Source organism: Ambystoma mexicanum, chromosome 11 (assembly GCF_040938575.1).
Source record: "Ambystoma mexicanum isolate Mex_15411 chromosome 11, UKY_AmexF1_1, whole genome shotgun sequence".
In the NCBI taxonomy this organism is placed as follows: Eukaryota; Metazoa; Chordata; class Amphibia; order Caudata; family Ambystomatidae; genus Ambystoma; species Ambystoma mexicanum.
Window position 1 is genome coordinate 90,750,819 of NC_090934.1, and position 16,122 is coordinate 90,766,940.

The window sequence follows — 16,122 nt, forward strand, 5'->3', positions numbered from 1 at the left end:
TCTTAATGGCGGCACCCAGCGCGGTGTGCAGAAGCAGCAGAGCACCGCCTGGGACGCCAGACAGCATACAGGTAAGCCTCCCCGCCCATCCCAGGGACAACAAGCATATGCAAACCCATGGACAGTGCTTAGCATTTAGCGCCATATCCAATGATTATCTTCAATCCTTTCCAACAACTAGGATATGAAATTCAATGCTCTACATGGCTGGGAACACACAGGAGCACTTCTCTAAGAGCCCCTGATGCACATCCCAGACCATCCATTTCAACAACCCCAGCCAACATCACAGCCTGGGGCCAACCACTTAACAGCCCCATACTTAGATGATGCTGCAATTGCAACAGCAAACACGCACATCGGTTGGGAACACACAAAGGCTATTCAAGAAAAGCCCTTGATGTTTTTTCCACAGTGCTCATGTGCAATGACCACAGCCAACATGTCTTTACCGTGCAAAAGGGACCCTTGACGAACTTGGGGGGATCAATTGGGGCAATGCCCACATGTAAGTTCCAACTCCCATCTTTATTCCCCCTAGGGCCCAACAGGAGCCAGGACTGCCTTAAGGACAGTTTATTACTACAGAACCCCACTGAGGGCACACAGCAACCTTTTATTTTGGTAAGAGGCAATTACCTCAATCTATATTACCATCAGTACTTTTTCAACCAGCTACTTACTTCTCTCTGCTCTTCCTCCCTTCTTCTCTTCCAATTGCAAACTTTCTTTATACCGACACATCAATGTTTTTTGATGTCATGTCATTACCTGTCACTATGATTGCACATCACCTTAACACCACTGTTGAATATAATGTAACATGTCACTAAATTGTCACGAATTACTCAACACTGGGCACCATTGAATATTCAGCCTTGAGAATGACCGTAGGGTCGAAACACCTGTCGGCTGACCAAAACTTGCTCGTCAAGTTCCAAATAGTGTTTCTCAAAAACACATGTATTTATGAAAAAATCACCCAAGAAAAACACCAACAATAAACGAACTAATTCGTACTAACCAGGGTGTTACAAATATTTATTTCACAAACTCCGAACAAGACAGCCGGGAGCAACAAACCTCTTTTTTCCTACTCACCAAACTGGGGCTTAGGCTAAACCCCAAAACCGCTCCTGTGATCTTGCCCAAATCACAATCACAATACAATTGGAGCTCAGCACTGGCAGGTTCCACTCCTAGAGCCTAAACCCACCTCTGTGTAACTACTTGTACTGTTCACATTCACTCTTGAGATAAGCCTGCCTGCTCAGCTCGCTACCAAAGACTGTGAGGTACAGACTTATACCAAAGGTTGGTTTGGCTAACACCTGTAGTCCTAATTGTGTGTAGTGGCCCAAGAGGGTACTGCCTGCAATTCTGCTTAACACTTAGATTTCCCAAACGTTTAAATACCTTCTCTTTGATAAACTACTGTTTCCGAGAGCTGTGAGATTGACTTTACTTACATTTTGTAACTTTCAAGACCCAGCACACACCATTTTACCATATGGTGCATGAGGGGTTACTTCGTATCCCCTTTGTCTAGTTTCTCATATAATAATTTTATGTTAGCCTTTCTACAATTAATGGCTGGTGGCAGTGGTTTACTTTTCCTAACATTGTGTGTTTTCACCGCATGCTGCAATTGTAGCTGCAGTAAAGCACAGTTGGGTACCCATTTTGTTAAAATGGGCCTGGTCTTCTTTTTTTGCCATTTCTTGCTGGAAAGGTGCTTCTTGAGCTTTACTCGGTGCGCAAAACCAGGTTTGGTCCCTTTGTTTGACTTTGGCAGGATTCACTGGTGTGGTCCGCCTCTGGCCCCAGCTTGTCTGGCAGGACAGGAAGCAAGTGAGGTGCCCGAAACTCCCTGTGCTTAGTCTCCATGGTTTCAGGAATGCACCCAAGGGTGATTGGCTGGAGGGCTGACCTTGGAGGACAGCTACCCTGCTGTGATTGACAGCTAGGCTGCGAGTGAATGGGAGAAACCTGTATTAAAAGCGAGGCTTTTTGCTTGGAAGGCAGAGTAGACCACTGGACGAAGGAATCCGAAGAAGAACTTGGAAGAGAGACCTGCTGCAACTCCTGGGACGTTGGTTTGCTCGTTGAAGCCCTGCTGCACTGCTGAATCTTCGAATTCGCCTCCACTAGAGAAGACCTGCAAAGGACGACTTCTCAACTTGGGTTGCTGGGACCAATCGACCCCAAGACAAGCTCATCTGGAAATCCTCTCTGAGCTGGCTGTTCTTCCACTGCTGCTGCAGGAACAGATTGCCAGGCAGAGCAACACCAGAATCTAGTGAGTCTTTGTTGGACCCGAGCTCCAGGAAGATCCTCCGGACGCCCATGGAGCAGGACTGACCAAGCCTGAGCCACCTCAAGAGTTCTGGACCCCAGATGCGAGGAAAGTCCATTAAGGTATCCGACAACCGCAGTGGGGCTATTTGTGACGGTCGTGAGAAGCTGTAACCGCGAAATGCCGCTGATCTGATGTTTTTCCCCTTGCTGCTGCCGCTGACCTCCCATTCGTAGTGCAGGAGTCCCCAGGCGTCCTCCCTCTTGTCCCCATGTCTGAGGCCCAGGAACAGGATCTGCAGAGCTAGACAGGAACAGAAGCCCACTGGATCCAATTTCTTCTATCCAAAGGTACTGTAAAGCTAATGGGACTTACCTCTTGTTGTGTAGCCTTGCTAGTTCTCAGTGGAGACTTGTCTTGGTTGCTCTTGCAGAGTTGCTTGCAGCTTTGCCCCTCACAAGCCTCCCAGGTTGTTGCCATACAGTGATTTAATTTTCATACAAACACTTCTAAAACATTGTGCAGTACTTTTTACCTACCTGCAAGAAGTGCTTCAGCTCACCTAGACTTTTGCTCAACTAACATTGGCTGTCCTGGCTCCTTGAAAAACTCTTCTCTGACTTTGTGCTTTACCTTTCCCCAGGAAAGGCTTAATTTAGTTTGCATTGGAGGGTTCATAAAGTACTTACCTGCTTAAGAATATTTGTAACCATTGTTTTATTCCCCCAACTTCAACACTATCCTCAGTATTGCTCTAAATGTACAAGTGATGTATTATTGTCCAGTGTCCTAGTTATTTGTCACCTCAGGGTGTAGGAAGAATGTGTGCCATCCCAAATGGGTAATAACTGATTTAAAGAAACTGAGTGTGTATTTTGAAGTCTATTTGTTACAAATATATTGCTCCCTCTTGGAGAAGGCGTATTCAACTGACTGTTCAATAAATTAATAATGATTAAATCAAGGAACCTTGATTGTAAATGTTTATTTGGATACTTGTCACTGTGAATCTGTGTAATAACCCTACAGCTCACATTGACCCCTCTTGAGATAAACCTGGCTGCTCAGTCACTCTACCACCTTGTGTAGTACATGCTTAAACGAAAGGTTGGTTTAAATATTGCAGATGGGTCACGGCTGGTGCAATCTCGCACAGGGTACGTCATACAATCTTGCCTAACAAGGGGCTTCAAAGAAAGCACCCTAGGAGGATTCTAGCAGTGGAACTGGGTGAGCTGGACGAGAGGCCTCCCAATCACAGGAAACGCCCCACACTTCGCTGGAATCACAAGAGACTTAAGGTCAGTACATACCCAAGACAACACAGTACCTCAGCATTAAAGATTTTGCAGCAGGACTTCAGGATCTGCAACCAAAAATCCAATTGGTGGATTCCTTGTTGTGACTGAAAACAGGACCATGGAAGGGACTTTACAGCAGGGATCAACGGAGAAGGCGCCAAGTAAGTATTTCCTCACAGCTGGATGCGGCTCTATGGGTTTGGTGCCTTTCTTACAGGAGCACAGAAGACAGAATATCGTGGTTGAAAGCTCGTTGTTACAAAGGTCCAGCACTCTGATGAGTGGACTTTTTTGCATCTATTAGCGTCTCTGAAGATCCAGCCCACGAAGTTTCAGCGAGATTTGGAATTCGGAAGACTGTGCACCGCACAATGGCTTGAGATACTGTGGTATTTGGGTATTGCAGCCCGCAAGATCGCAGCACGACGTGGGATGGCTCAAAATGCAGGTCGTCTTGAGGCTAGTGTGGTCTCTGTTTTCAGAGTCCCCTGGTCGATCAGTCGGAAGGGCTACAGCAGGCTCAGGTTACACAGAAGGCTCTCCGGTCGCTGAAAATCTCAGCCGATTTTCCTTCTTCGATGTCGGTTCCAGTGGTTGACTTGTCGTCCTCTTCCAGGTTCTGAGCATTTAACAATAACTACAGCACAACCTCTGCATTCTCTCCCTGCATTTTACAAGGTTTCCGTCTGGTTGTCCAATCAGGACAGCCAGCCCCCCACTGGGATTTGTCCCCATTCGGGCAAGGAGAAAGACAAAGGGCTGTGGAGTTTTGGACTCCTCCCTTGTTTCCTGCCTTCACAGATTGGAGCCTGGGCGGGGGGCGTGCAGGGGATTCCCGCGAAGATGGAAATCTCACAAAGGAATTTCCACCCTGGATGTCCGGGGAAGGAAGACCAAAGGACAAACACTAAAATGGCAAAAAAACAAGACTGGCCATTTTGGTCAAATGAGCATCCTTGCGTACCTTTACTGTAGCTGTGAACACAGCCCGTGGTAAAGGTGCACCGAATTAGTAAAAGCCATTGCTGGCACCAGCCATTGAATGTAAGCTTGTCCCTGTAACAGAATTGTTAGTTTAAGTGTGAAGGGGGGTGTATTGTCTCCCCAGCGCTCCACATAAGGTGGGGGTGTGCTGGCTTCACCAAATAAAAGGTAAAAGGGAGCCAAAGATTCTGCGAGTATGGAAAAAGGATCCCACTCGCACAGGTATAAGGAAAAATACACCAGTAAAAGCAAAACGGTCTGTGGTTGACACAGGTCAGGAAGATTAATCATTACTAATCTTACCTAACCGTATATTACATCCTTAGGCTTTACCTGCTAGAATAGCTGTGTGCCTTTTTTCATAAAGTATACTGTTGGTGTAGCTAACCTTGGTCTGCTTGGTACAATTCTAGATAAGTGTGAACTATTCTTGCTTATCTTAGACTATGTTCCACTGAATTGAGAAGCTGCCTTTGAATATTGCACCAAAAATGTCTTACCTAGAATAACTGTTATCCTCAAAGTACTGATAGGTAAATGCTGTTCCTTGAAGCTGTGTTCCACAATTAAGAAAAGTATCCTCTTAACTGGGTTGTTTATTAATTCTTTGAGTGTCGCTGCATAACTGACAGTGTCTACTACCCTTGTATTACTGAAAGTAATCTAAAAGGAACTTATTCGTTTCACTCACCATGAATAGGTGTGGCCTATACGAAGTGTATGAAAAGGTCTGACTTCCTTAGAATTATTGTTAGGTATTCTGAAAGGTTTTATGCTTAGGTCTGTGTAACTTCAGAGTGTTGTGTTTTTATAAATGTTTGACTATGACCACTACTTACCCTAAGACTTAACTTGGCCAACTTGTATTTATAATAAAACTTTTTTGTGTGTAATACTTCTGGTTGTAAGTGTTTCTATTTGAATCCTTGCTGTACATGTTCAGTGTACTTTCTACAGCCCGCGCCCTCCTAAACTGGCAGCTCTGTCTATGCTACCATATACTCGGGTGGTACAGCCTTATACTAAGGGTGGAGTCTTATACCAAGTTGCATTGTTTTGCTAAGCCCTTAGTTGGACTTCAGAAAAACTGTCCTAACACATCTTAATAGTTTTTGCTGAAGTGGTCTCGGATTACCCTCTTGCTGCTGGATACCAAGTACCCTAATCTTCTGACTCCCCTAAAATATGTTCCACCTGTCTGCCTGCGAATCCCTTGTACAAGATGTTTTGTGGCTATTTAGTAAGTTACTCTTCACCGTGCTTGGCTTCTGTTTTTAAAACCATTGTTTTCAACTAATATGCTCTGTTGGAAGGAAAGGTTGAGGGAAAGGTGAGGTATAGTCTCGACTCAGCCTCCATGTAAGGAGCCGCTTGACTTTTGCTAGATGTCTGTTTCTTGAGCCGCCTCTACACCAACTAATTGCAGGCTTGCACTGTATTCCTCCCTTTCACGCCACAGAATTACTTGAATTGATAAAGGAGTTAGTAAAAATGGACCCGAGGCTGCTGTGTTGTAAATACCACCTGTTTCTTGAACAAAAATTGTGTGTAATGTGATCTTGCATAGAAATCTAGATGTTGGTGTTAGAGGTATGTAAAGGCATCTTAACAGTTTAAACAAAGCCCAATTCCATCTTGTTACTGCTTAGGTTGCCTGGCCTGAACTGATGGCCATTCGCAAGGCCTGCATCAGTCTGGAAGAAGACTACAGACCTGGAATAACCTACATTGTTGTGCAGAAAAGGCATCACACTAGACTCTTCTGTTCCGACAAACTTGAACGGGTAAGTGTTAGTCATGGCCTGCTTAAATGCACACTCTCACCGGGCTGGCACTTTGTATGTATGGTGGTGGTTTTGCTGCAGAAGCGTGGTGGCCATGCACTAATGGCTTGGCAGTGTATTTCAGCTAGTTTAACCTCCGATTGAGTCAGCATGTGAGGGCGCTCGTTTTTTCCAGATTGTTTATTTACAAACAGCACAAGTGACTTTTCTATGCTTAGCTTCTCTTCACCTCTGCAAACCATTGAAAATCTGTTTCATGGGAACGGTTTGCAAGAATTGTTTGGAGGTTGGAGGTTAAATTAATTTTAGTATATAGTTTAGAGAGACCAATAGCTGGGACCACCTTATTTCCACAAGCCAAACTTTTGCGTGTGGATTTGACGGAGCAGTAAGGGTTACTCTTGGGGGGGGGGGGCGTGTGGAGGGCAACGGGCAACTAGTATAGGGTACAGATAACTTCCAAAGGAGATGAAGTAAGATTGTCCACACAGTATTTAAACATATATAGCGATCGTCATTTAACAAGATTAATAGTGTAGGCAAAGTCAGGAGACAAATGTGTTTTTTGTGATATGAATGCAAATGTTTATTACACAAAAAATGAAATTCTATCTAATATCTGGATGCGAGTCCCCACCATGTTTTTGCTGGACATTTGGGTTTTTACCAATTCTCCGGAGTGAGTGTGAACCTTTTTCCACACTCAATTCTTTTACTTTACCTTTGGGATCCTTTTTCAACCCTTTTTTGTTATTTTTTGGAGTCCTGCTTTCCTTCAACCTTTAAGGCATCTGCAATTTTTATTATTGTAGCACTCGGGGCCTTCTGTGCAGTGTTGCTGGGTGTTAAATAAGATTCTCATAGTAATGACAAATCTTCCTGACCTGTGTCAACTCCAGAATCCTTTTATTTAACTGGTGGGTGATATTTCCTTACACCTGTGTGTGGGAACCTTTTTCCACACTCACAGAATAGGATAGTCTTTTTATGATGACTGAGGCAATTTTGATAAATTGGACACCCATGGGTGCTTTACTGCAGCTGCAATTGCAGCCCGCGGTCAAAACACACAATGGTAGGAAAAAGTAAACCACTGCCACCAGCCATGAATTGTAAAAAGGGTAACATAAAAATGTTACATGAGAAACTAGACAAAGGGGATACTAAGTAACCCCTCAGCACCCCATTTTAAGTGTGTGCTGAGTCTAGAAAGTTACAAAATGTAAGCAGTCTATTTCACTTCACTGCTCTTGGAAATAGTTTATACCAGAGAAGGTATTTAAACCTTTGGGAAATATGGAAGACTTCCCTGGGTCACTGCACTGAAGGTGCTCTGTGACACAATGTAAAACGATGATGCATATGGAGTTTGTCAAACTCAAAAGAAAGTGTTCAAATCAATTAATAAATACTTGAGTGGGAAAAAGGTCTCTCTCCAGGTTAAAATTAAAAGTCCAGCAAAAGCGCTCGGTGTCTCTAAGGTAAAAGGGAATTAGCACATTTCTGAGAATTTTCCCTAACAAGAACAGAATGCCCGGGGTTGATTAATCCGTAGTCTAGTGCAATGTCTGAAATATGGCTAAAAGCTCCAGGAGTCTCCCAAGGACCCTCAGAAGCAGGGCGACCAGAGCTCTAGTCCCCTCGCCAGAGTGCAGGACCCAAGGAGTGAAGGAAGCTCAACCAGTATCTGAGATCCGTGACGGTGCTGTTTACTAAGTGCTGAAACTGCGAAGTGCCACTGAACCTTAAAGAGACTGTAGCTGCCAACAACCTTCCCCCTGCCCCCCATATCCACCCAAAGTACTGCCGCAGCAGCCCTCCAGATGTCTTCCCTCTTGTCCCCACGATGGAGGCTCGGGAACACAGGGTCTGCACCGCTGTAGCAAGACCGTATCCAGCTGCACCACTCTTCAAATCAGAGGTACTGTTTAGACTTGGGCTACTTACCTCATTGCTTTTAGCCTTGCTTTACTCTTGCGTCCCGTCCCCTTTCCTCAATGCTGCATTGGCGTCCCTTCCAAGGGACGGGAGACGGAACCTTTTTCACCAGAAAAACACCTTCTTCCCCTTTAAATTTTAGAGGCGTGCAGGGGTGCAGCCCAGGGAGCATGCGCTGCCCTGACTCAGCCCTCCGGCGCCACACCCAGGTACCCTTGTCCACTTCGGGAACAAGCCGAATTCACCAGCGCTCCTTGGTTTGGCTTCGGCCATGTAATTCCATGTGCAGGTACTTCTCTTCTGTCTGTCTTTTATCATTCAGGTACTTGGTCCTCGGGCGTCGCGCACTGCAGACTTCCACAGGGTTCAGCAGGTGTACATCCTGCAATGGGCTCTTCCGGACTTCAGACCCCCACGCCCTCAGCTTACGTTGCCTTGGCCCAGACCATGGTTGGCAAGCTTGTACAGCATGTGGCTCGCTGTCCTCGGAAGCACGGAAGAACAGACTGGCCAGGTGGAGGGAGCTCTTCCAGAAGTCGCCTCCAGAGGATCTCAAGAACTTTGTGAAACATCGAGCCAAGCCCAAGGTAGGGACCTTTTTTTTCCATTGCACCCCACAAAGGAGACTCCTTCCCAAGGAGACACCTGCACGGGAGGGACCGGTCAGTTCCTTATACCAGCACGTGCACCGAGGCTGCTGTAGCTACCGGCCTTCGGACCGAGGGATCGTGGGATCCTCCTGGTGGTAGTGTTGAGGGACCGGAAGGTTCTCATACCAGATTGTCATCCGAGGGGCTCCGCCCTAGTACCGGCAGTAGATCCGAGTGGGCGCCTAAATACAGCTCTATCAACCCCCGGGTCGAGGGTGTCACACCTACCGGGCCTAGACCGGAGGAGCAGGGTAGGCCTCGTGATCCACACGCAAGAGTCTTGGAGGAGGCTGGGCCCAGCGAACCGAGCAACACATTGCAGGCAGCTCGAAAAGATGGCCACTGCGCCAGCCCGAGGCTCCCATCCAACGCCATCCCAGGAATTCGGCAAAGAACTAGTGTCAAGGTGGGACTGGCCTCACCAGGTACGTGGCCTACAGCCTATCCCTCTTATGCGCAGGGCAGCTTCCCACTGCGTCCATATGGGCAGTGTATGCAGCGGCTCCAGCAGCTCCAGTCTACCCAGTCAGTACCCCCAGCCACCTCTACGGCCTGTGAAGAGGGGTTCTTCGAGAGGTTACTCGGCCTTCTAAAGTCACCTCGTATGGGGGTTATCCTCAAAATTGCCATCAGGGAAGTCCTCCCGACTATGCTAACGGCACAACAAGCGCTTCCACCGGTGCAGCCGCTGGTCCTGGCTCCCCAGCCAACTCCACAGGCTGTTCCATACCAGCCCCTGCCTGCGGTCCCTGTGCCCCAGCCTCCGGCTCCCACTATTCCTCCACCTCAGCAGGACACGGATGAGGAGGATCCAACCACATCATCCTCGACGAGGGCCTTCCACAAACGTCTTGCTAGGCTGGCGGAATACCTGGCCATCCCCCAGCCTGAGGTCGAGCAGCCAGCAGAGGGGGTTCCGGTTGAAGTCCTCACGCAATGCCCCTCTGCCAAAAGGGGGATTCCACTGCAAACCGATGTAGTCTCCCTGGCCAAGAAGGGTTGGCTTAAGCTCCACCCGGCCCAGCCTATCAATCGACGCCTGGACGCCAAGTACAGGAAGATGGAGGGGGATACACTCTCGCTTTTGGCCCATCCTCCACCACACTCCTCAGTGATCGCTGCGGCATCACTATACCCCAAGCCTCAGTCGTCCACCTCCTCTGTGGCTCTATTAGGCAAGGAGAAGATCTTGGAGGCAAGAAACTCTATTCCAACGCGTCCCTGCATTTTAGGCCAACGCTGATGCCATGCTGGCTGCCGCTAACCAGAGGTTATGGCAGGAAATTGCTGACTTTCTCCCTGAACTCTCTATGCAGAGCCAATCCAGTTTTAAGGCGGGGCTATCAGAGGCCAAGCTGGTGGCGCATGACCTCATGGAATCCACTGTGGCCCAGATAAACACCTCTGGCCATCCCATCTGTATCGCCACGGACATGACAGCCTGGCTCAGGGCCATGAATTTCAACCACGATGTTTAGGAACGCATAGTAGATCCACCGTTCGAGGGGGGGTTTGGGGGGTCCTCTTCCACACCACCACGGACGAAGAGCTGGACAAGAAGAAAAACAGCTCACAAACTGCCTATCCATCTTGACATAGACCACACCCAAGTCGTACACTCAGTCACACCAGTGCTCCGACAGGGTTCATGCGTATGGAGGGTTCCGCGGCTTACAGGAACGGAGATCCAGGCAGCTGGACCACTTGCAGTCTCAGAACCGGCGCAAGCAACAAAAAGGGGTCTGGGGGTATAGGGGCTTTTTCCAGTACCCCTCCTCTGCGACAGCACCCGAGGGAAAGTAGGCATGACGCACCTCTTCGGAGGGAGCAGGCTTGCTCTCATGCACATTTCTGGCGCCAGAATTTCATGGACCCCTGGATCCTCTCCATAGTATCCACGGGGTACCGCTTAACTATCCCAGCCTCTCCTCCCTCCTCCCCTCCCTCAGGTTGGGACAGCAACTCTTCTGGTGGAGATCCGGTTGCTCGTAGAGAGCTAGGCAGTGGAAGAAGTCCCAGCCTCCCAGCGAGGCTTGGGCTTTTACTCCAGGATTTTCACCATTCAGAAGAACCAGGCGGGCCTGAGAGTTGTGCTGGACCTTTCCACCCTCAACCTCGCCTTACCCGTAAAAAAAATTCAAGATGGTTATGCCAGTTTTATAGCGGAGACATTGGACAAGGGAGGCTGGATGTGCACCCTGGATCTGAAGGACGCGTACCTACACGTCATGATATGGCAGCCCCATCGTTCTTTCCTATGGTTCAGGATCATGGGTTACCATTTTCAATACAAGGTCCGTCATTTTGGCCTCAGTTCGGCTCCCATGGTCTTTACCAGGCTCATGAATACGGTGGCTGCCCTTCTCAGGGCACAGGGCCTCAACATCTACCCATACCTCGACGACTGGCTCGTCAGGGCTACATCTCCGGAAGCGGTTCACCACTCTTCCTGGGCCCTTATGAACACACTGCACGATCTGAGCTTATCGCTCAATCACAAGAAATCGCAGCTGCAGCCCACGCAGACTGACATTCTTGGGCGTCATTGGGGACACGTCCTCCGACGGAAATACCTTCTCGGAGCACAAGATCTTGGCCATCAAGAGGGCCACCACCCACTTCCTCAGCAGAGAGGTGACCTCTGCATGGTGGTACCAGCATCTCTTGGCGGCGGTCCTATTCACCGTCCCACACACGAGATTGAGAAGGATTCAGCTGCACGTCGCGGCCTCATGGAACCAGGAGCGGGGCTTTCAATACGAGATGATCAACGTTCCTCCATCTCTCCACCCAAACCTAACTTGGTGGTCCAGGGACTGCAACCCACGGATGGGCAAGCCCTTCCGGCCGCCCTCTCTGCAGTCTACCATCACAAGACTCCTTGCTCGAGGGCGGGGAGCCACCCTGGACGATCTCTCTGTCCATGGCACCTGGGCCCGACGGGAGCAGGAATACCACATCAATTGGTTGGAGCTGAACACCATCTGGCCTACCACTTCTCAGGGCCAAGGTTGTCCAGACGGACAACTCGACCAGCATGTACTACATCAACAAGCATGGAGGCACCAGATCCCCCTCTGTGCAGACTGGCAATCAGCATGTGGGAGTAGGCCCTGGCAAACATCTACCTCACGGCAGTCCACCTCCTGGGTTATCGAACCTGGAGGCAGACAGGCTCAGCAGGTTGAGAGCGGACACTTACAAGTGGCGACTAAACTACCTCGTTATTCAGGAGATCTTCAACAGGTGGGGTCATCCACAGGTGGATCTTTTTGCCACCTGGCACAGGAAGTGCCCTCAGTTTGCCTCCTGGCAGGTTCAAGGTTCAGGGCCCTGGCTCCCTGGATGACGCATTTTGGCTCCAGTGGAACGGCATGAGGGCTTGCGCCTTTCCGCCCACACTGCTAATTCATAGTGATTTGCAAGATCAAGGAGCCTCGCCAACTCGACATCATTCTGATAGCTCCATGGTGGCCGGCCAGGCCATGGTTTTCAGAACTACTCAGCCTCTCGGAGATGCCTCCCATTCACCTCCCGACGGGCCCAGCACATCTTCCGGTGCAGCAGGTGGGCAGGGACATCACCCCGCACCACAAACTAGCCCTCACAGCATGGTACCTGAGCAGGTAACGCTGCGGCACCTCAGCCTTTCCCAAGCTAATCTGGAAATCATACAGGGTGCTAGGAGCAAGGCTACCAGGTCCCAGTATAAAAGTAAATGGACCAGATTCTGCCACTGGGCAGACTCCAAGGAGATAGACCGCCAGACATATACCTTGGACAACGTGCTCTCCTTCTCGGGCACATCGCCCACTCTGGTTTGCAGGTGGACACCTGCCTTACATACCTCGCAGCCATCATAGCTTACAGGAACTCGTAGGAGGGGACCTTCACCACCTCCAATCCTATCGTCAAACATTTGACAGGGCTTGCAAGGCATCTTCCTGCCCGTGAAGAGGCCGCACACTGTGTGGGACATCAACTTTGGATTCGGTGCCTTGGCTCATAAACCGTTTGAGCCTTGGACATCGGGCTAGTCACCATCAAGACGGCCTTACTAGTCGGCCTCACTTTGCCTCGTAGTTAGCAAAATCCATGCTCTGGTCGCTTCGGAACCATATACTAACTTTCACAGGGACAAAGTAGTCCTGCAGACACTTTTTCAAAAAAGTTATCAGTCTTAGCAGTATTGGCGCTCCCCCTGGATGTTGTTCGATATTAAGTTGTTCTGGTTGCTGCAGATGGCTATATTCTTAGCCTGAGACTGTACAGGATTCTGACAATATAGTTTACATGAATAGGAGCAGCCTGTCTGCGCACACTTTACCAGTTTTCTTTTAAAAGAAGAAAAGTATGATGTGTTTTCGTAGTCCTTAGCAAACGTTTATTCATTCATCATAAACAGTTTGCTTGAGTTTAATTGCCTTCAGTCTCCTCAAAAATTGTATGCCTGATATTTAAATTCCCCATAACGTTTGCCTAGGTGGTTTTCCTGGTGGGGTAGTGGCATAAATTAGTCTTCTCCTATCCCAACGGGATGGCAAGTGAAGCAAACTGTTTATGATGAATGAATAAACCTTTGCTAAGGACAACAAAAACGCATCATACTTCTTTTTTTTCCCCCAAAAACTGGTAGAGTGTGTGCGCGCACGGGCTGCTTCTATTCATGTAAACTTCTATAGACCTGCAGACACACCTAGCATTTCTGCCCAAGGTGCCGTCTGCTTTACACTCTAACGAGGAAATAGTCCGTCCTACGTTCTTTGCCGGTCCGAAGGACGAAGCGCAGAGTGCTGCACTACCTGGATGTCCGGCGTGCCCTGAAATTCTACTTGGACAAGGCCAAGGGCTTCCGCAAATCGGACCCCCTGTTTGTCACTTTCAGAGGTGCAAGACCAGGCTATCAGCCCCCCAAGGCCTCATATCTCGGCCATCAACGAAGCATACAAGGGCCAGCACAAGCCGCTTCCAGCCAAAATGCAAGCCCACGCAGTCAGGGCCAAGGCAACGGCCATCGCATTTCAGCGCCCTGTCCCTTGGCAAGTCATAAGCAGGGTGGCCACTTGGGCCACTCACTCAGCTTTCTGCAAGCATTACTGTTTGGATGCCAGCTCTAGATCTGATGCGGCTTTCGGACAGGTGGTTCTCAGGAACCTATTTGCTGAAGGAGAATCTCCTCACCACCCTGGGGCTAGATTCAGTTGTAATCGCCCATGCAGTATGGAGGAAAGGGGACGGAAGAGTAATTATAAGTTACTCACCGTAGTGTCTAACAAACTCTTAGTCCCCTTTCCTCCATACGTTCCACCATCCTACCCCCCCTTATAATACTGGTGTCATTAGGCAATTTTAAATCTATTGTCGACGCGTCAATGGGGACTGAGGTGTGGCGGCGGAGGCAGGGCAGCACATGCTCCCTGGGCCACACGACTCTAAATTTAAAGGGGAAGAACCTTTTTTCTGCTGAAAAAGGTTCCATCTCCCGTCCCTTGGAAGGGACGCCCATGCATTTATGGAGGAAAGGGGACTAAGGACTAGGAGTACTTTAGTCACTATGGTGAGTAACTTATAATTTCTCAGTTGGGAATTACAGTGGCTTACTTTTAGAGTTGACTCCAACTCTTTTCACAGGCTTAATAGTCGAGTGTTTCTAATTTTGTGCAAGACTTTGATTCTTAGAAGTGGCTCAGCTGCATAGACTTTCAAATTGACTTTAGCTGTCCTGGCTCCCTCCAGACTCTTCTAGCCCTTTGACTTGGATATTGGTTGTCCCTCATAGGTGGTAACTTGTTTTAGACTGTTACTGCTTCGAAAGGCTTGTCTAGATTTCATTGGAAGATTTAGTTGTCCTCACGTATACGGAGAACCTATTTAACCTTTTCCTTCCTTAAACCTTTCCTTTCTGCAACCTCAGAATCTGCAAAGTATAATTAGTGTGATATATAAGTGCCATTGCTGTCCTTGTGATTGAAGTCAATCTCAGAGTGTAGGAATTGTGTAAGAAGCATATCCAGATTATCCATTAACTTGGTCTGATTCTGAAAAAAGATTTTAAAATGTATGTACATTGTTAAATGAATTGCCTTTTTAAAGAACGCTTATTTAAAAATTGATCTTAAATAAATAACTATGTATAACAGACACTGTGAGTGTAAGTGTTACTTGGTTACTTGTATTTGCGTATTTCAATGGTACAGCTGACATATACCCCTGCTCGGGGACACTAGCAACGTTTGTAGTACAGACCTATACCAAAAGGTGGGTACCTAATACCAAGCAGATATGTGGTTAGTCAAGATTGTGTGCAGTATCCTTTAGAAGACTACAGCAACCTTGACCTCCTGGCGATAGGAACCCAACCTTAGGTAGAAGTCTGTACTACACAGGTTGGTAGTTTGGCTGAGCAGCCAGGCTTATCTCAAGAGGGGTCAACGTGAGCAGTAGGGTTTTTACACGGTGGTCAGTCATTTTTCCGAAAAAATGTCGGAAAAAGTTGAATTCCTTTTTTTTAAATTATATATTTATTTTGGGGTCCGGGAATAAAAAAATGGGTGAAACAAAAATTTTTTTTAAAAAGGTGGGTTGGGGGGATCCCCCCATTTCGAATAAAAAACGTATTGAAAACATTTTTTTTAGACATTATTTTTTCGAAAAAATTACTCGCATTTTTTCATTCGAAAAAATTACTATGAACCTTTTTACACAGATTCACAGTGACAAGTATTCAAACAAACTCTTACACTCAAGGTTTCTTAATTAAACCATTATTTTATTTAAAATCCTTCTTCAGACGGGAGCAATATACACTACAAAATACACTTAGTTTCTCTAAATCAGCAAGTACACACTTTGAATACACACAGATGGTTCCTACACCCGGAGGTGACTTAAATAACTAGGACACTGTGGACATTAATATATCACTGGTACTTTTAGAGCAATACTGAGTTGGTGTCAAAAGGGGTTGGGAACAAAGGTTACACAAATATTCTGAAGAAGGGAAGTACTTTTTAACCCACAATGCCAAGTAAATGAACTCTTTCCTGGAGGAAAGGTAAAAAACAACGTCGGAGGTAAGTCTTTCAGGGTGCCAGGCCAGCCAATGTCAATTGAACAAAAGTCTAGGCGAGTTGAAGCTTTTCTTGCAGGTAAGAAAGTCTTGTACAATG

General features: G+C 47.6%; 1 protein-coding gene across 3 annotated transcripts in view; it reads left to right on the forward strand.

The window, feature by feature from the left end:
- LOC138503097 (protein argonaute-4) overlaps positions 1-16,122 on the forward strand; it is a 324,615-nt gene that overhangs the window by 252,739 nt on the left and 55,754 nt on the right. For all 3 annotated transcript variants that reach the window (XM_069622601.1, XM_069622603.1, XM_069622602.1), the window contains exon 15: positions 6,231-6,365. In XM_069622601.1, coding sequence (XP_069478702.1) covers positions 6,231-6,365 — 135 coding nt within the window. The remainder of the gene's footprint in view (positions 1-6,230; positions 6,366-16,122) is intronic.